This window comes from Schistocerca americana, chromosome 5, assembly GCF_021461395.2.
Source record: "Schistocerca americana isolate TAMUIC-IGC-003095 chromosome 5, iqSchAmer2.1, whole genome shotgun sequence".
NCBI classification, from domain to species: Eukaryota; Metazoa; Arthropoda; class Insecta; order Orthoptera; family Acrididae; genus Schistocerca; species Schistocerca americana.
This window is the reverse complement of record NC_060123.1, coordinates 309,430,721-309,451,610: the sequence shown is the minus strand read 5'-3', so window position 1 is coordinate 309,451,610 and position 20,890 is coordinate 309,430,721. Positions and strand designations below refer to the sequence as shown.

Here is a 20,890-nt window from a genome sequence, read left to right as displayed (position 1 = left end):
CGTGACAGAGCACTTCATCACTGGCCTCCAAGAAGCCCTGATCTTACCCCCTGCGATTTTTTCTTATGGGGGTATGTTAAGGATATGGTGTTTCGGCCACCTCTCCCAGCCACCATTGATGATTTGAAACGAGAAATAACAGCAGCTATCCAAACTGTTACGCCTGATATGCTACAGAGAGTGTGGAACGAGTTGGAGTATCGGGTTGATATTGCTCGACTGTCTGGAGGGGGCCATATTGAACATCTCTGAACTTGTTTTTGAGTGAAAAAAACCTTTTTAAATACTCTTTGTAATGATGTATAACAGAAGGTTATATTATGTTTCTTTCATTAAATACACATTTTTAAAGTTGTGGTATTCTTTTTGAATCACCCTGTATATTCCTCAAAGCAACAGCCACAGTTTTATTTTGTCAGGATAGTGAGAAATTTTGGATTGAAAGAAGAGGTTGGCAAAGAGAATCCGAATCACCAAATCAGTTCTTAGCCCTTTCAGAGGAACTTTTCAGATCCTTTAACTGGGAAAATGGGGGACGTGTACGTGTTAATGGGCCATAATTGAATGAACTTTATTTTGTTGATGAGATTGTACTGTATGCTTTTACTGCAGATAAACTTCTACAACAAATGAAAAAATTTGTTGGTATTAGCGCATTGTGGTCTAACCAGCCTTTGCTTGGAGTGAACAAAATTGAGAATGGAGTTTCAATGAACAAAATTCTTTATTGTAGTAAGAGTGTCTACTGAACAGATTGGCCAGGCAGTTATTTCCTAAGTTCAGTACAAATCTGAACATTTAACTCAGTGAAATGTTCTGAACGTACATATAACCCAGGAAGAAGCAAGTCAGAAAAATGATCATTGACACTGTATCCCAGAGTGACAGACATAATCACAGAACGTAAGAACATGGAACCTACAAAGTAATATAAAAATTCACAAGCCAAAGAACAAACAGTACAAGAGAATGTAGAAACACATAGTGAAACACAGCTCCCCTAGCAGTTGCAGGGTTGCCACATGTTCTGGAAATCAAGGAATTTCAAACCTGTCAGTGAAATAACAGAAATATCAGGGAAATTTGAAAAAAATGAAAACTGGAAAAATCTTATTTTTTCTCTCAGTAGATGGGATTTTTTTTAACTGGGATGTCGGGCATCGTCGCTGGCTGGACGCAGCTGAGTATGTGCGCCAGTTCCCTACTTCCTCATTCTTACTGCTTTTCCCCTTTGTACCACTCCCACTCCCCTCAGCTTGCAGTCAGTTCTGCCACCATTTCTCGCCACTAGCCTAGCAGCTGCCAACGAGAGGCAAGGAGGCATGAGGAGTGGTTTCTTTGGATCTGATTATCAGAGACTGTTGACACAGTGGCTGGAGACGTCAGTCATGTGTGCACGAGTTGTCTCTCTCTCTCTCTCTCTCTCTCTGTGTGTGTGTGTGTGTGTGTGTGTGTGTGTGTGTGTGTGTGTGTGTGTGTGTGGACGCGCACAAGTCAGAAAAATGATCATTGACACGCACGCTCTCGTTTTCTGACAAAGGCTATGGCTGAAAATTTGGTTGTGAGTGTGTGATTGTCTTTTCTACATGTCTATAAGGCTCTGTGATCATCTTTATTGTGAGTTGCTACCTATCCTCATTAGTATTGATTCTCAGAGTATTTACACAAGTTATCTGTCGCATAGATTGATCACCGCAGTCTTGTTTCATCAACATGGTGTCTGTGACATGTGAATACCTGGCCACATGAGTGGATTTCCACAATGGTCCAAAACCGTAGGCGGTTTTTGCGGTTTTATGTAATGGATCGGGCGTGCCGATATGAAGCCACTCGGTTCCCACTAATGTGCAAGCCATGCCCATCGGATCTAGTCTCACTGATCTGCCCGCAGGTCAGGTCTGATTGTGTGTGGCGTAATGTGGTGGATTTTCATGGTTTCTCCAGGGATCCAGGACTGTGGTGCTTCTTGGCAGGCCAGAGGCCACGGGTGGTGGATTTCTGGAATTGGGAATGTCTCGCCTCAAGTACATAGTATACTGTGGTGTTTTATATTCATTTTATTTATTCTAGTACATTTTGGCACTTCAAAAATAATTTATGTATTGGAAAGTAGGGACGATAAGAAGAAGAAAATTGTGGCAGTTGCTGGCGGTTTGTACGCTATGTGCTCATGTATTTCTCTAAAGAAAAATCACACAATAGCTGTAAAAGAAGAGACATAACACAGTGAGTAATAACTGACAATAATGAACGTAGTAGAACCAACATTTAATTAGTGGTCACATTCAGTGTTGGTTTACACACTTCTTTCAAGTGGCCTGCCTTTTACTGAGGTTATTTCTGAAATCATTAAAGGTATTTTAAATCTGTCTTCCGACTCCAAGGAAATGCGTATTTTTGTCACCAAATATGTCTCTTTTCTATTGAAATAAAATGCAACAATGGTCTTAATGAAACACCTATACTATTTGGCTTGCTTTCTCAATCTAAAAACAGATCATTACAAAAGATGATGTTTGTACTTAAGATTTTTGCTCACGTGGGGGAGTTTTTGTCAACTTACGTCTTTACTTATCCATGAGATATCAAAATTTGTCAGGGAAAAATGCTAAAACTTGTCTGGAAATCAGGGAAATAACAGGGAATTCCATTTGCGGAAACTTGTGACAAGGTTGTAGTCTCAGTGCTGCAGGTGGTGGCTCTTCTTTGAACACGTAAATAAGTTTGACGCAGTTAATGGTGACAAACACAGGCTTGCTGTTTAACACAATGTCTAAATTTTCTGTGCTTCATCGTAGGACATGGTACAGGTCACTGTATGGAGGTTGCAATGGTGGGTTAAGACTGTCTGTTCAAAGCATAACTTTTGTGCTGCTTTCCAAGTTGCAGGACATGTAAGTGGCTGCTGTAATTGCCTGGAGGGTGTGGGGAGTCGTATGCATGTAATATGGTCTCTTAATTGTTGAAGGAATTCCGACTGATTTTGAGTAGGTAACTATAGTGAGCTGGCATCGACAGACTCCCCAGGAAGAGACGCGGCACTTCACTGTAGACTAATTGAGCAGCTGAGGAGCCTGACACTTGCTTATAAGTTGTTTTTAGGCCTAGGAGAACTATCGGAAGGCTGGAAGTCCAGGGTGTACCACAGTGCACGAGTGCTGCCTTTAGGGAATCGTGCCATCTCTCGACCATGCCGTTACTATCGGGCCAGTGGCTAGTAGCTATCCACTGACGCGTGTGAGGGGATACTGCAGTACTGGCATTGAAGGCATGTCTGCATCCAGTCTCAGCAATCCACCTCCATACGTAGCCAGACAGAGCGTTGTGACACAAGATGAAAGGTGGGAAGGGCTCCAGAGTGGCCACTTTTGAAGGCTTATCATCAGAAAGCAGAATGGAGAAAAGGGCGATCTCTTCTTTAGGAGATATCACAATATACTGTGGCATCTCCTCATGGAATGTCGACGAGTTGCAGTTGCAGTTCTGATGTGGCATCATTGTTGAATGTTGAAGCCCTTATTCCTCCTCTTAAGCATATGCCATTTCCAAAAAGGCAATAGGGCTCACCGCACTTTGGTGAGTATGTGCTTGGCGACCACGGGGCGCCAGCCCTCACAGCACTGCTTCTCTTTCAGTGCTGCTTCTCTCTTCTTCTGTCCTTTTCCCCTCTCTTGGGGAGATGTCTCGTGCCTCCATGGGCTCTTGAAACTCATTTGCGTCGGTTTACCTGTGGGACTCTTCTCTCTTGTACTGTTCTTTCCCTGTATCGTTCTTTCCCTAACCTGCTCTTTTCCCGTATCTCTCTTTTCCCGTACCTCTCTTTTCCCGTATCTCTCTTTTCCCGTATCTCTCTTTTTCCCGTATCTCTCTTTTTCCCGTATCTCTCTTTTTCCCGTATCTCTCTTTTTCCCGTATCTCTCTTTTTCCCGTATCTCTCTTTTTCCCGTATCTCTCTTTTTCCCGTATCTCTCTTTTTCCCGTATCTCTCTTTTTCCCGTATCTCTCTTTTTCCCGTATCTCTCTTTTTCCCGTATCTCTCTTTTTCCCGTATCTCTCTTTTTCCCGTATCTCTCTTTTTCCCGTATCTCTCTTTTTCCCGTATCTCTCTTTTTCCCGTATCTCTCTTTTTCCCGTATCTCTCTTTTTCCCGTATCTCTCTTTTTCCCGTATCTCTCTTTTTCCCGTATCTCTCTTTTTCCCGTATCTCTCTTTTTCCCGTATCTCTCTTTTTCCCGTATCTCTCTTTTTCCCGTATCTCTCTTTTTCCCGTATCTCTCTTTTTCCCGTATCTCTCTTTTTCCCGTATCTCTCTTTTTCCCGTATCTCTCTTTTTCCCGTATCTCTCTTTTTCCCGTATCTCTCTTTTTCCCGTATCTCTCTTTTTCCCGTATCTCTCTTTCCTCTGCTGTTCCTTTCTTTCCTCTGCTGTGGCGTTTGAGGCCATTCTTTCTTTCCTCCTTTCCTTCTTCTCTTTCCTCTCCTCCCTGTGTGTGCCTAACGGCCACCCATGCGTTGCTGCATAGCAGGAGACTGGGTAATGGGTAATTCCCAGCCCCAGGTTGGCATGTAGAGCCCGCAAGTACCCCTTGGTACAGTACAGGCCGGGCCGAGGGAGGGGTGATTGCCTGATATGTTACCTTCCTCCTCTGCCGATTGGTCCCTCCGTCTGTCGTTCGGGAGGTGTGACCTAAGGTGAGGACAATCACCTGCTGGAAGGAGCGCACCATCAGAGGCGCTGGCAATCTTGGGGGACTTCTTCCCAATGACTGACTTTCCATCTCTTTCTCCGAGTGTTTCCCATAAATGAAAGTGGAATGAGGCTCCTGCCTGAATGTCTCTTCCTGTTGCACCTCGATATCTAGTAGTCTCATGTTTAGACGAAAACCAGACTTTTGCTACTGTTAACCCCTTTGTTACAGAGAAAGGCGTGGATGGCATCACCAGCCCTGTGAAGTCATGCTCTCGTCTCCACATTGGTACTCTGCTTTTTGAAGTTAATAGTGCTCTCCAGGCCCAGAAACTACTCAAGGCCCAAATTCTCCATGAACATCCTATAAAAGTGGAGGCTCACAGGACACTTTAACTCTTCCCACAATATTATCTACACCCGGCTGTTGTATGGTTTGACAGAGGACGAAATAACTAATATCTTTTGGATCAGGGCGTTACTGCTGTTCATAGAGTTATGAAAAATGAAGCTGCCAATTTGGTGCCCATTTGCACATTATTCCCAACTTTCGATCGGTTAACGCTTCCTACCAAGATAAAGGCAGGCTATGAAGTCATCTCTGTGCGCCCTTAAATTCCCAGTCTGTTGCGGTGTTATAAATGCCACCAGTTCAGTCATACCAACACTTCATGTAAAAACGCAGCCAAATGTGTCACTTGTAGCAGGGATGCACACGAAGGCACCTGTCCACCTCCTTCCCCCCGCTGCATTAATTGTCATGGAGACCATGCTGCTTCTTCTCGTTCTTGTCCCGTCTATCAAGACGAGCAGGCTGTTTAGGAGATAAGGGTGAAGGAGAAGGTACCGTTTCCTGTTGCCTGGAAACCGTTGGTGAGCCATAAACAGACTCCCTTCATTTGGAAGCTGCAGCACCGTGTTAGCCTCTCCCCATCCCATTAAAAACGTGGCTATCCAAACTTGTGACTTACAGTTCAGTTCGATGGTGGCAAAGGCACCTCGCCTTCAAGCTGACACTCCATCTCCCACTTCCCAGGCTATAGATTCTGCTACCCGTTCTTTGCCCTCACTGGCGAAGATGGTTGCAACGCAGCCAGCGAACCGTCAATTCAAAAAGGAATATTCCCGGAAAGATTTCTTGTGTACCTCGAGTTTGCAGCCATCTGGCTCTTCTGCCATCACCAAAAGTCTAAACAATGATCCAAAGGCAAACCGTCTTCCCCCACAACAACTCGTCAACGCTCTTGGACTTGACGGTCCCTTCCAACTGACTGACACCGGGGAAGCTCCATTGATCCCCCTGAGTTGATGGATGAAGAACCTCCACATGTGGATTCCAGTGGCTGTCCTCCTTCGACAGCTCGCCCCTAAGCAGCCATTGAGGTGAGTGTTTCTTCTTCATTCTCCTGTGTTCCTAAATTTTATGGCCCTTTTACAATGGAATATCCGTGGCCTTCGGTCTAACAGGGCGGACCTCCAGCTGCTCCTGTGATCACAATGTCCGCTTGTAGTCTGTCTCCAAGAAACCAAGCTATGTCCTCAAGACCATTTTCCTCTTTTTCCATTTTACTTTGTTAACGGATGGACCTTCCACTTACGGCAGGGATTCCTGCTCATGGTGGGGGTCATGCTACTTCTACGAGATGATGTTTGTCATCATCCTATCGCCTTGCACACCCACCTGCAAGCAGTTGCTGCCTGTGTTTTCCTTCCCGAATTTACCTTTTCCCTCTGCACCATTTATATCCCTTTGTCTTCTGCTGTTACTAGGGCGGACCTGATGCCGCTTGTTCCTCAGCTTCCTCCACCCTTTCTGCTCCTTGGTGACACCAGTGCCCATCATCCTCTTTGGGGCTCGCCTGTCGCCTGCTCGAGAGGTTCTCTTTTGGCGGATCTTCTTAATTATCTTAAATCTCGTGTGCTTTAACGCTGGTGAAGCCACGTTTCTCTCTGATTCCGTGCATACTTATCCCACGTAGACTTCTCAATCTGCTGTGCTCATTTCACACAGCGTGTCGAATGGTGTGCTCTTTCCGATACTTACTCGAGTGATCATTTCTCTTGTGTGACTCGCCTGTACAATCATACCCCGCCACAGCAGCCCGCTCATTGCAAATTCTCCCTTGCTGACTGGAGGCTATATTACTCCTTGGCAGTTTTTGACCACCGGCCGTTTCCCAGCTGCGATGATCAGGTCGAGCACCTCGTGGACATTATTCTCTCGGCTGCTGAATCCTTTGTCCCTCATACCACTACTTCTCCCCATCAGGTCCCGGTCCCTTGGTGGACTGTGGAGTGCGGCAATGCGATTCGTGCCCGATGACGTGCGCTTAGTGTCTTTCACCATCGTTCTAAGTTAACGAACTACATCTGCTGCAAGCAACTACGTGCGCAATGCCGTCACACTATTAAGGAGAGCAAGAAAGCGTGCTGGATCTCCTTCACCAGCTCGTTCAATAGATTTACTCCATCCTCTCTCGTTTGAGGTGGCCTGTGCCAGCTTTCCAGGACTACCACCCACTCCCTGATTTCTGGTCTTACTGTGGCGGGAAACGTCAGACTGTCCTCTTTAGCCTATATCGATCTCTTGTCCGCTCCAAGTTGGATTATTTGTCAACTCCTCTGCACGGCCCTCTATCTTACACCGTCTAAATACAATGCACCATTTGGGGATCCGTCTCGCCACTGGTGCCTTCCGTATTAGCCCTGTTGAGAGTCTCTACGCAGAAGCCAGTGAACTACCACTGTCGTACCGGCGCGACATCATACTCAGTAGGTATGCGTGTCAGCTCTCTTCCGTGCTGGACCACTCAACCTTTCACATTTTTTTTTTAATGACATTCTTGACCGCCAGTACGAGATGTACGTTTCTTCTCCGCGGCCTCCCGGCGTCCGCTTTCGTCACCTGCTTCAGCAGCTGCGGTTCACACTTCCTGCCATTTTCTGAATGGGGGAGAGCCCTTCACCACCTTGGCTTCAGTCACAGGTTTGTGTTCGTTTTGACCTCAGCTCATTCCCAAAGGATTCAACTCCTGAGCCGACCTATTGCTGCAACTTTCTGGAACTTCACTCACAACTTGCTGATAGCATATTTTTGTACACTGATGGTTCGAAGTCTGCCCATGGCGTTGGCTGTGCTTTTGTCGTTGGGGCTGGTAAGTTTCAATACCTGCTTCTCGACCAGTGCACAATTTTTACAGCAGAGCTATTGTCCTCTATCAGGCTGTTCACTATGTCCGTAGGCACCAGCTCACTCGCTGTGTGATCTGCTGTGACTCCCTCAGTGCCCTTCAGGGTCTAGATGATCCTGATCCAGTCCACCCCATCATTCGACGGATCTAGGATTGCCTCCATTTGTTCCTGGACGGGGGAGCCCAAGTGATGTTCATGTGGGTTCCTGGCCAAGTTGGTTCCCCTGGAAATAACACTGCTGATGCTGCAGCCAAGGCCGCCGTCCATCTTGGTCGGCCCACCTCTTACTTTGTTCCCTCACAAGATATTTTTACTTTTCTCTCTCAGCGTATCGCATCACTTTGGCATGACCATTCATGGGAACAAACCCAGAGAAGTGAAACCTCTCGCAACAGCCTGGTCGACTACTTCCAGCCGTCTCGCCGTTTGGAAGTAATGTTAGCTCAGTTGCAAATAGGGTACTGCTGCTTTAGTCACCGCCACTTGTTGAGTGACGACCCTGCACCTAGCTGTCCTTTCTGTAGCCAGCCATTAACGGTCAGATATTTCCTGATCCTCTGCCCCTATTTTAGCCACTTACGCTGCCACCCTCTTTGCCGGACATTTTAGCAGATGACATGCGAGCTGTGGCTCGCATTTTAAGTTATTTAAAAGTAGTAATATGGCAAAAGAGATTTGATTTCTACCTGGTGACTCTGGTTTCTTGTCGACGTCCTTTAGATACTCTTCCATAACGTCTTGATGCTTTAGATTTGTTTTTCCTTCCTTTTTGCATTGAACCTCGCAACGGTTTTTTCCCCTTGCGGTCCCAGCATTCTCTGGTTCTTTACTGGGTGCTTATGACCTTTGATGTTTTGCGCCCGAAAACCCCACACACAGAAAAAAAAAAGAGAGAAAACGCCGCTGACATTCAAGAGACAGCTACTATGTTATCAGTGCCAGAAATGCACCTTAAGTCCGTAGTGGCTTATAAACTGCAGATGATTGTACTGGTGGGGAGAACAGTTCATGCTATAATGCGTAGAGCATTGGTTTGTGATCCATGTGGGTTGTGAATGTCCTTACTTCTATTTGTGGACAGAAGTATTTGACTGCCCCTTATACAGCTGAGAGTTCACAGTTGCACTCCACTTACACTGATACGAAAACTTGTGGGGAAAATATGGGAGCGATTGCCATGAATCTTCTGACCATTGTGGGAGTACTGTGCTGACTTGCTGGCTTGCGTAAACGGCTGTTCAATGGCTCTTGTAGTACCAGTGCATGGGGTGTCAGCAGTAAAATTTTAGCATGCATAAAAAATGCCGTAATTCATCAATTATCATCAGTTGTGGTATTTTTAGGATTGCTTCTACCTTTTCTGTCAGCGGAAGCAAGCCTGTAAATGAAATTTGGTGGCCTATGAACGTCACTTGTCTGTATACACACACACGCACTTGGCCACATTCAACACAGTTCTAAAGTGTTTGAGGCACTTTAATACTTAATGTAGTTCCGTAATCTAAACATCATAAATTTACTTTTAAAAAGTTTGAATTGAATGATTATATCAGTGTCTTAGGAATGTCCTCTCCTGTCGCAGGTATCTGCGTATATGCTTTGGCATAGTCAAATATACTAAATACTGTCACACCCTGTCGCATGTAATTGTAATTGTGTTACAGTGGTACGGGATAGCAGTCGGGCACGGTTTGTGCATTGAGTGTGCGGTAGTTGTTGCTTGGGTCCCAGGGTGCTCCTTTCTTCGGGAGAAGATGATGTGCAGACAGCCACAGGCTATTTGATGGCCAGATTTGCCTTCTTTAAGCATCGCATGGAATTTCACTTTCGTGATGGCCAAACGATTAAGTGCCAGTCTGCTGGGCTACAAGACACTGGTGGACCATATGTGGTTTCTATGTGGTGCACTGTGTTGTGCGCCATGTGTGTAGATGCTCCTGATTGTGCAGCGTACTACTCATCACATGTCTGTATTAGCATGGCTCTATGCACAAATGTGTCGTGGTGAAAACCTGCTTCCATCATTCTGATAATGTTGTCAACCTGCATGATGTTGGCTACATCTCGTAAAATATGTTAATGGGCTGGAAGATCAGCTTCTATTATCGGCTCTGTAACATCGGCAATGGTAAAGTCCCACTTAAACAGGTGGTGCAGTCCCAAATTTAAGTCTGTCCACCATGTTCCATCCGTAGACGGATGAGTTGTTCACGGCAGGTAAACAGAATGCTGTCTGTGGTCCACAGTGGTGGACTGAAGTTCTTGGCGCTGAAGTTCTTGGCAGGATGTTTGAGTCTGAACTGGTGTTTATCAGATACTTCTGATCGGATCTCCTATCACTAACAAACAGGAGCTGTGACTCTGTTGGGCAGTCAATTACACCTACTACCAGCTGCCACTGGCGTTTGGGTACGAACATAGTGTTGTACATTCATGTGCATGGTTGCTGAACATATGGTGGTACCAGCATACAGGATGTTCCATGTTTGATAACAAAGCATTTGTTGGTAATTGGCTTCTGTACCTTCAGTGATTACACTCTCTACCTTTCCTGAGACAGTAGTGCACCGATCTGTGTATGTAGCATGTCTACTTTCACTTTCAGCCTATTGAAATCTGTGCACACAACTGTTGGTGCCACTGTCATACTACTGCCTGGCACTGTCCCTGCATTAACCTGTGCAGGTGCCATGGCCTCTTGAATCTGATTTACGAGCTCCACCATGGCATCCAGTGATATTTTTTCTGCAACACCTTGATCACTTTGACATGTGGTGGTAGTAGACTGCTCCATAGGGTGCCTAGTATTTTTCAGGGTCAGTAAGTGTATCAGTTTTGCTTTGCAAATGATGCAGATATTGCAATGACTAACAATCACTGATGTCTTCTTCCATTAGTACCTGTCTGATTCACTCTTCATGTGATGCAGTGACTCTCCAGATTCATTCCAGTTTAAGCTTTTCATAGGGATTTTCGTGTGGCGCCACAGTGATCTCGGCTCGTACCTCTACAGCGTAGCAGTGGTAAAGTTTGCTCACGATGAGGACGAATTTTGTCAAGCTGGGTGTAAGTCCCGAGTAACTAAAATTGGCTTTGGCATAAGCAAACCATAGGATCAGGTTGTTTGCCAGAATGGATGTAAATGGACCGTTAGTCTGGACACCGTTGGCATTTCTCTATCTCTCTCTCTCTCTCTCTCTATCTCTCTCTCTCTCTCTCTCTCTCTCTCTCTCTCTCTCTCTCTCTCTCTCTCTCACACACACACACACACACACACACACACACACACACACAGAACATTTCACCCATGAACACATAACGTCGCCGATTGGCGCGAACTTCGTAGCTTACGATTACAAACTCAATTAAGAAAATTTAAAAAGGAGTCATAATAAGTATGAAATAATGTATATGCAATGGATAAAATTATAAAATACCAAATTAATGACAAAGTAGTAGAAACAGTTGAGGTCAAACGACGGCTGGAAGCACTGTACAAGTAGTAAACACAAGAGTAAAAATGGCCTGGAGTGGTTTTGGTAAACTAAATAAATGTTTTCAAAATTATACGGGTGATTTTGAAATGAAAATTATTCAGTGTACTTTTGTTACTAGTTTTGACTTGATATATGCACTTACAATCAAAAAACTATTCAAAAACTGGGAGCAGCTCAACAAGCAATGAAGAGATGCCTGTTTGAAATAACTAGGAGAAACAGGAAAGCAAACAAAAATGTTGTGGAATAAAGGGCATGAAAGACATAACTACAGCTGTAATGAAAAGGAAATGGAATCTTGGAATCAGCCTAATGGACTGAAGATGGACCAAGGAAGTTCTTTTCTGGGCTCAAATCGAAGTAAAATATGGATTAATGGCCTATGGAAGGTGGGCAGATAATACTAGTAAACATTTAGGAATGCAGAGGTGGTATTTATCCAGCAGTGCATTTCAAATGGCTGATGATGATCGGCTACATTGTTTTAACTTTGCTTATTATAAATTTATTGCTGTCCTAAAGGATCTAGGGGATTCCCACAGATTGTATTTGTTGTAGGGCTCCAAATGCAAATTTTACAGTATTTTAACTCCTTCTTAAGTCCCAAAACAGTGCTCCTAATGAACAGATTACAACAGTATATTCTCGATAAATAAGTCCGTATGAATTCCTGCATCTACCTATTCTGTTAGATTAGAGTCTGGCATTAGAAGTACCCCAGCTTGAACAACTAAAACTAAAGAAAAATGATCTTAAAATACGGAAATGTTTTTCCATCATCCATCAAAGTGCATGATTGTGATACTAATAAGGTGACTTCCATTTTCTTCTACTACGAGATTGATTGTAAATAGTTGCATCATTTTACAGAAAAGAACTGCATTTGTATAACAGACAGATATCAAAAGACAATATTATAAATAGGATAAATTGCTACTTGGCATGTAGTGTAGATGTTGAGTCGCAGACAGGTACTACAGAAAGACTGTTAAACAAGTAAGCTTTAAACTCTATTCACCAGCAGTGGCAAGAGAACAAACACATCAAAAAGGTATTACATAAGCATGTTTTTGGAGCCAGTGGTTCCTTCTTCTGGCAGAAGGGTTGAAGTGGAAGGAAGAGGGCTGAAGGAAAAGGAATGGTGAGGTTTAGGAAAAGGTGTAGAGTTTGGAAAAGTCACCCAGAACCCTGTGTCAGAGGAGACTTGCCAGACAGAATGAGAAGGAAAGATTGACTGTTGGGTACTGTCCCCAACAGTTAGTTTTTCCATCTCATCACGTCTGGTAAGTCTCCTCTGACCCGGGGTCCTGGGTGATTTCCTAACTCTACCCGTTTTCCTAAACCTCACCAGTCCTTTCCCTTCACCATTCTTCCTTCTCCTCCAACCCCGCTGCCAGAAGAAAGAGCCACTGTCTCTGAAAGCTTGTATATGTAATACCTTTTTGAATGTGTGTTCTCCTGCCACCACTTGGTGACTAGATTTTTTTTATCCATCCAATTACACAGGGTTTTCAAAAGTTGATTATTTTCATTGATATCACCGTGTCTGCTCTCTCTGGCTGCCAAGGCCAGACTGCGAGCTGCTGTGTATGATGGGAGCAACAGTCTGGATGGTAGGTGTAAGGAGGAGGCTGGGGCCAGGAGGGGAAGGGATAGTGGGTTAGGGTTGGAGGAAGGTAAAGCGCTGTTTATGGAAGCATTCAGGAATGAGCTGGGGGCAGGGTAGGGCAGCTAGTTGCATTCAAGAGGTTAGATGGAGGGAGAGGGAGGAGGGAAGAGGGAGCGGAAAAGGAAAGACATAAGAAGGCAGTGTAGTGCTGCAGTGGGAACAGGGAAGGGGATGATGGACAGTGACTAACGAAGTTTGAGCCTAGGGGGGTAGAGGGAGACGGAATGTATTGCAGGGAGAGTTATCGCCTGTGCAGTTCAGAAAAACTGGTGCTTGTAGGAAGGATCCATTTGGCACACACCGTGAAGCAGTGTTGAAGTGAAGAACATTGTGTTGGGCAGCGTTCTCAGCAACTGGGTGGTCCAGCTGTTTCTTGGCCACAATTTGACAGTGGCCATTCACGCAGACAAACAGCTTGTTGGATTGTCATGCCCACATAGAATGCAGCACAGTAATTGCAGCATAGCTTGTAGATCCTGTGATTGCTTTCACAGGGAGCCCTACTTTCGATGAGATAGGTGGTGTTTGTGACCGGACCGTAGAATGTGGTGGTGGTGGTGGTGGTGGTGGTGGTGGTGGTGGTGGTGGGGGGGGGGGGGATGTATGGGACAGGTTTTGTATCTAGTTCTATAAAAATACAGGGTCACGTTATATGCACTGCTGAGGCCAATGTTTTTACATTGTTTAATGGATGATTACAGATGTCATCTTACACTTACAGATGACACTTTGGCCATTGAGGTTTTGTACAAATTTATTTTGAAGAATTCCAAAGCATAGGGCTTGGCCAACAATACTTGCGTTCAGATAGGCTCGAGATTTCCCGATAAGCCAAAGCACTTGATATAGTATTGATCTTGCTCAAACATTCACATGACATTTTACTTGCTGCACTAGTGCAAGGCATAGTTCAGAAACAACGAACTAGCCGCTACAACATTCTAACGCTCCACTTTAAAAATTACAATTTTGTGAAGCACAGGAGAAAATAGCATTAAATTCCATCAACTTTTGTTGTATTTGAACAGGTTTGCAATAAAAGTTCTCATAGATCTATGGATACCGTATACATACATTTATGCTGCTTTTTAAGTAAAGATAACATTCAAAGGCGAAAATGTTGTTTCTCAAAATCCATTACTTGATTCTGAACTCCTGTCAGTATTTTATTTGGTTCTAAGAAACTGTAAAGATTTATCTTGCGGGTTGCAAAAATGACACTTGGTTGCTGTTCACTCATAATACTGGGTAAAATGTTACCAGATTTAGAACAAGATGGTAATATTCAGATGAAACGAGAAGAAAATTAATCCAGAATTAAATGTCTGATAAACAAAAAATCGCACTAAGATGGCAGCAGCTGATATTACAAGAACAACTAAAGGTGGAAAGACCTCTTGTGGGAGATCATACAGACAGATCGTACTAGATCTTGGGATGAGCATAGATTGGAGAATCAATTTGTACCTTTGTATGTACAACCTGATTGTAAAGGAACACCTAGTTGGATTTCATTTGACAATTTGGCTATAAAATTAATCAGTGTATCAATCATAAGTCATTTCCAAGTTCCACAGGATGTAACCTCCCCCTCACTTATCGACCTTAATGACAGTGAAAAATTAAACCACGTGTACCTAATGGAAATTTGGGAAAAGCAATCGTCACCGAAGTTAATCTGTCGGTAAAGAGGGAGGAAAGGGTTACATCTAAATGAAAGGAAAAATGCAAATGAAACTGGTGGAAATTAATTTTGAAAAGGGGTGAAGTTAATAAAGAAAGTAAATGTGCAGCCATTACATTAACAATTAACTAGCGGTAATTAGGTATTTGAGATTTGGGGGAAATTACGGTCGCCAGTCCTGTGGACAATTACTATAGTAACTGAAAAAGAAAGGTTATTACACATATAATTAGCACTAGAAGCGTGGCAACTGAAGTTGACACGTGTAGTGTGAAAATTGAAAGTTTGTCAGAAGTAATAAATTTCGCTAAACTCTGACTTAATTTAGCAAAAGAATTAATAAAACTGGAAAATTGAAAGTTAATTTAGTGACTGAAATTAATAGTGAGCCTTGTTTCTGAAGCACATTGAAATTCAGTAAAATACGGTTAGTCTTGGGCTACCTCAACAATCATTTCAAAAGCTACTTAAATCTACGCAATTTAGAAATAATAGATTTAACTTTGAACTTGAATTAAATGATTCTGAACAATTAACAATAGTAAAATTTAGTACGTACCAAGCTGAGCTGCAGTCACAGGTAAGCTAAAATACGGTAACAAAACTCGCACTCTTAATTTGTGCTTGTGTAATCTAAATATTGTAGCCAGCTATGAATACCTTAACTGAACTTTGAAATTAAAGCAGTGAAATCGAATGATAGTATTTTAATGCTGGCGTTTGGATTTCAACGACACTCGGGTTCACTCTGGAAAAGGAAGGGACCCTGCTTGGTAATGCCATTGGGACAATGAGCAACAAAGGTTCATGCTAAGTTGCTGTAATTTTGTGATGCAACAATTTTAAAAGCTGAGGTCTGCCATACAGTACTAAAACTTTACGTGCTTCCAGTCTTCCTTGTTGGTTGATTGAAGGTTTGCAGTCATCGGTCGAGCAGGTGATGACAGTCACTCATTGTCGGCCGTTGCTGTTGCAGAAGCTGGATGTTGGCGCGCCTTTTTCCCGACACGGTCACCAGGTGAAACGGGCTCTTGATGTGTGCCAGCTAACGCTTCCCGTCCGCGACACCATGTCAGAAACTATCATAGCAATTCGAGCGCAATTACATGCTGCCAAACCCCGAAAGTGCGGCAACTCGCGGGAGCGTCACACAACACACCTGCTCCACTGCACTACTCCAGCCAGACCCCGCTCTGCCCGCGCTCCACCGGCAGCGTTAACACTACCAAAGATCCTAAACACTTTGGTTCTCCACACGACCTATCGATCTATTCGTTCGATAGCATAGTTTTCCCTAGGCAAGACCCAGCATAAAAATACAAATAATATTTACAAAACAAACCAATTATATATCGACATAAATGCATAAATATATGTATACAAATAGTAAAACAATGACAGTATATGAAGACACAGAAATGTCATATCTTCAGATAACAAAATAAGGGGAAAAAATTATAGTACAATAGATGAAAATAGGAGGATATGCATTTCCGGCGTTACAAGGAGAAAGCGAATATTATCAGGTTGATTTTAACTTCCTCCATTATTGGATGTAGCATTTCAGTATTGTCTTATTTGCAATTAGTACTCTCTCTTCCTTCTTCTTCTTCTTCTTCTTCTCTCTCTCTCTCTCTCTCTCTCTCTCTCTCTCTCTCTTTTATATAAGGCGTTGTTGGTGGAAAGCTTATTTTGTGACAGTCTTTTTGTTGTGCTTATCTGCGACTCAGCATCTGCGCTATATGGTGAATAGCAACTATCCTTTTCATAATATTGTTACATTCCATCCTGGATTTTCCATTGTTATATATAAGAATTCCATACTTACAGTGGTTACAGTAGAGACTTGACTATCCGTGATCATTGCTTTGTAGTCCATGTTATCCAACCTACTTAATTAATTTTTTAGTAATACTTCTCTGTGATAAAATGATGATTAATATATTGTGCATACTGTACTTTTCCAAAGGTTTAGCAAGTGGCTGCTGGCTTCAATGCTGTGTGGCATTTCAAAATTTTGTGATTCTAACACATCTGGAGTCACAATTATAAGCTACATAGTGTATTGTTAATATCAAATAAATTACTAGAACCACTCTTAAACAAAAAAAACTTAAGAGGGCCTCATCCAGTGCTCATGAACAACAATAAATACAAACAGAGAGCATCTCCGTTGGCAACACTGTTTTCTTTGTTTCCTCGGTTGCATATCAGATGTCCAGAGTGCATGCATTGTTAAATTGTTGTTTTGTGCAGTAAAATGTGTGATAAACAGAAAAAAAACTTGTAGTGACTATGGATCAGAAATTATGTGCTGTAATTCGATTGGTTTCTGGGGTAACAGCAAAAACTAGAATTAGGGGTAGGAAGCTGGAGACTGGAAGAAAAATGGAGCAATTAGTAGAGAAATCTTAGAAACCTAGAATTTTCAAAGACCTGAAAAATCTGGAATCACTGTCCATACAGTACTCTCATCAGAAGAAAGCAATGATGATGAATTAAGAAATCTTTAAAATATGGTTCCAAAAGGAGTTCGTGCCAACTGTAGAGAACATCTTACCAATGAAAGCTTTGCTGCTTTTTGATAACACACCTTCACATCCTGCCAGTGACAAACTCACAGGTGGAGCATTATCTTTATTATCTTTACCACCAAATATGACCACTCTTTATCACCCGATGGACCAAGGCATCCTTGAAATGCTAAAGAAGAAATATCACCACCTTCTTCTCAGTTAGTTGATGTCAGTGATTCATAATAATGAAGGCTCTGTGTAACCATTGTGCAGAGAATTGACTTGCTAGATCTCATGAGATGGGTAGCCGAAGCGTAGGAAGAGATTCCAAACATATCGCTTGTAAGGTCTTGGAAAATTCTTTTATACCATGAAGGTGACATTTTAACTTTGAATTCATGTGTGAAACTAAAGTCAAAAATGGAAATGATGATATTGTTTTGTCGCTCGAGGATTTACTGGGCTGTGAAAATATTAGTTCAGAGGACATCACAGAATGGATGGCAAATGATGAAGTTGATGAATTAACTGACAACAGTATTGTCAAAATGGTGATGCAGCAGGAAGTAAAAGAAGAGGATGAGGCAGACTTAGATGACAGGAGAAATCCCACCTGACATTGGGAAGGGTTCAGGTTGTTTGAGGCAGTTCTGTATTACATTATTGAGCAGGAGGAAGCATTGCCAGCTGATATACGTTCGGTGAAGGATACTGCAGCACAGAAGATGGGTAAAGGATGGAAACAGTCATCTGTTAAACACTTTTTTAAAACCTCAAACCTGTTAAGTTTTATCTTTTTTGTTGGACCACACACACCTCTAGCCCATCTTCCACTTACGCCACAGCATAGATGTGCACGGCTTGACTTGTGCTGTTAGAGCATCACTTGGAAGATGGAATGGCACGCCGTGGTCTTCAGCAATGAAAGCAGATTCTGCCTGCAAACAAATGATAATCATTTATGCAAATAAGGTAGACCTAGTGAGCATTCGTCCAAGACACACTGGCCCCACCCCAGGCTTTATAGTCTCAGTTGTGGTAAGCTACAACTCTTGTTCACCTTTTGTGTTTCTGGAGGTAACGATAACCAGCACTAAGTTCGTGCAGAATGTTGTTAGACTCATCCTTTTGATGTTCCTGCCACTGGAAAGTGATGTGTTGTTCCAACAGGATAATGCTTGCCCACTCAGTGGCCTTGAAACTCAACATGCAGCAACTTTCCTGGCCAGCACATTCTCCAGACTTTTCTCCAATTGAGCACTTGTGGGATATGATGGGACGAGAAGTGACTCGTATGTCTCGTCAACTAATAGCTCTTACCAAATGACCTGCACATGTTGAGCAGGGATGGAATAATGTTATTCCAGCACAGTATTCACCCTCTGTATGATCGACTGGATGCCAGGGATGCTACATCATGTACAACAGCAGTGTTTCAGTGTGAGCCGATACCTGGTACCTTTGAACCACTTGTGCATTGATTTGTAAATTTAATCATTTCATGTACTCCATCTGCGCTGTTTCAACAGTAAATCGTTAGTGAATTGGAAACCTCTAAAGTATGTACTACCCCCCCCCCCCCCCCCCCCCCCCCCAGCAATGTATTAGGTAGGAAGTTAGAAAGTGTAATAAAATTGGGCTTTGGATAAAATAAATCGTTTTGAATGATACGGCTGTGTAGGAAGAGAAAATTTGTTAAACTCCGGTCTATCCAGCTGTTTTGTTATCCAGCTTGACCTTCCGCCACATTAGACCAGATAGTAAAGACCCTACCGTACTTTTAAAACATTGACAATTGATCAGTAGCTCAGTGAGAATAACTAGTTTCCTCTTTCCACGTTCTCCAAATTTTTCGCAAACTACTACTTTGTACCTCCCACTTTTGTGTCTCATGTTCTCCCGTCTCACACACACCCCTTGCCCATCCCTCATTGAACCTCCTCATGTCTACTCTAATTCACCACTCTACTCAGAATCTGGATTGCTATAATGCAGTGTTCTGTAGTGAAAATATTTTTTGGTAGAAATTCGGAAATGTAGAACAAATTCTTTAAATGCGAGATTATCTTGTAGTCTTACTTGAGTTTCTCTCATAGGTACACCAATGGAAGTACTGATATGCTGAATGAAGGTGCCTTATCAGAGATTCTGGAGAATCTGCTAAATAGAAGATCCATCCATTGTGATAATACTGCTGAAGTAATGTAAGCTGTTAGCAGGAAATAGTGTTTCTTTGACTGAAGTGACTGATTATTTTAGATAGAGCTTGAAATGTCATAGATATTTTTTGTGAAAGATGTAAGATAATGTGTAAAGAAGACTCGTCAATCATCGATTCACACACTGAAAGTGTTTTGTGTAATAATGTTTGTTGTACACATTGGTATCAGCTGACAAAATGTTTTCTGTGATAGGCATTGGTATACAGTTGTATATGGAAATGCCAAAAGCTCACGAAACAAAAATTTTATGGAATTATGACTTTGTAATTATTTAGGATCTTTGTGCTACATTTGTATTATAGATATTTGTGGTTCAGTAATAAGAAAACACTGGCACTCGCCATGGAGTCAAGATAAATTAATTGTATTTGATTATTCTATCTCATAATTTCTTGACTTAACTATACCAATAGATTTTAAACTTTGCACAGTGTCTTTCTAGTTTTTTCCCCTTGATTTGTGGCTGATAAAGTACCTGACAGAATTCTTTCCTTGAAGGCACTGATAATGGCAGTGTTGGCTAAAATGTTAATAATGATGAAACCCACATTAGATCAGCCATTAATGTTGGGATATTGATTGTCGGAATGTTTATTTAAATTTACTTACCCAAAAATGTAATAATGTTCATAAAGCTGTTTTCATATGGATGGGTTAAAAATGAAAAAAGCAAATAAAGACAACTGGAAAGCTGCACTTCCTTGCTGAATGAAATGCTGTGCTGACAACGTAGTAAATTACCATACATTTGGGACGAAGACTGAGAAATGTTAGGAAGTGATAATGTATTAACAAATTTTTAGTAGCCTAACAATTTGAAACAATGAAGCACTTCCTTATTTTTCCATTAAGTGCCACTTTTGCCATTCACTGTTGTAATATCTCTTGTATCCTGTGTAAGGAGATAAGTGTTAATATCTTGTTATTACTTTACTTTCCATCAGAAGTGGACTTCAAATATATTTTGGTTAAGTTGTTGGTTTTTACTATACTGAATATGATGTTACAATCATATTTATTGTTATATCTATTAAAGAAATGAAAACATTAACAGTGTTCAAAACAATTTTAATTGCCTACTCTGCTACTGTTATTTGAAATGGAAAAATTGTGTGATTGTTGACACATTTCTTTGAGCTGAGTTTAATGTATATTACCATATATACCCTTTCTACTGTCAGCAACTTATAGGGTTTATTTATGGACGGATATGTGATGTCGCGAGCCTTTACTAATTCATTAGACAAAAAATTGCAGGCAACTGGTGTATTTTGTGATCTGTCAAAGACATTTGACTGTGTAAATCACAATATCCTTTAAGTAAATTAGAATATTATGGTGTAACAGGAAATTCTGCAAAGTAGTTCAAATCTTATATCTCTGGTGGGAAACAAAGGGTGTTATTAGGAAAGAGACATGTATT

At 42.2% G+C, this 20,890-nt stretch overlaps 1 protein-coding gene across 3 annotated transcripts in view; it reads left to right on the top strand.

Moving 5' to 3' along the window:
* LOC124615979 overlaps positions 1–20,518 on the top strand; it is a 121,201-nt gene extending 100,683 nt beyond the window's left edge. For all 3 annotated transcript variants that reach the window (XM_047144182.1, XM_047144184.1, XM_047144183.1), the window contains one exon: positions 19,342–20,518. In XM_047144182.1, the coding sequence (XP_047000138.1) occupies positions 19,342–19,362 (21 nt within the window). In that variant the 3' untranslated portion in view covers positions 19,363–20,518. The remainder of the gene's footprint in view (positions 1–19,341) is intronic.
* Positions 20,519–20,890: the final 372 nt, after the last annotated feature.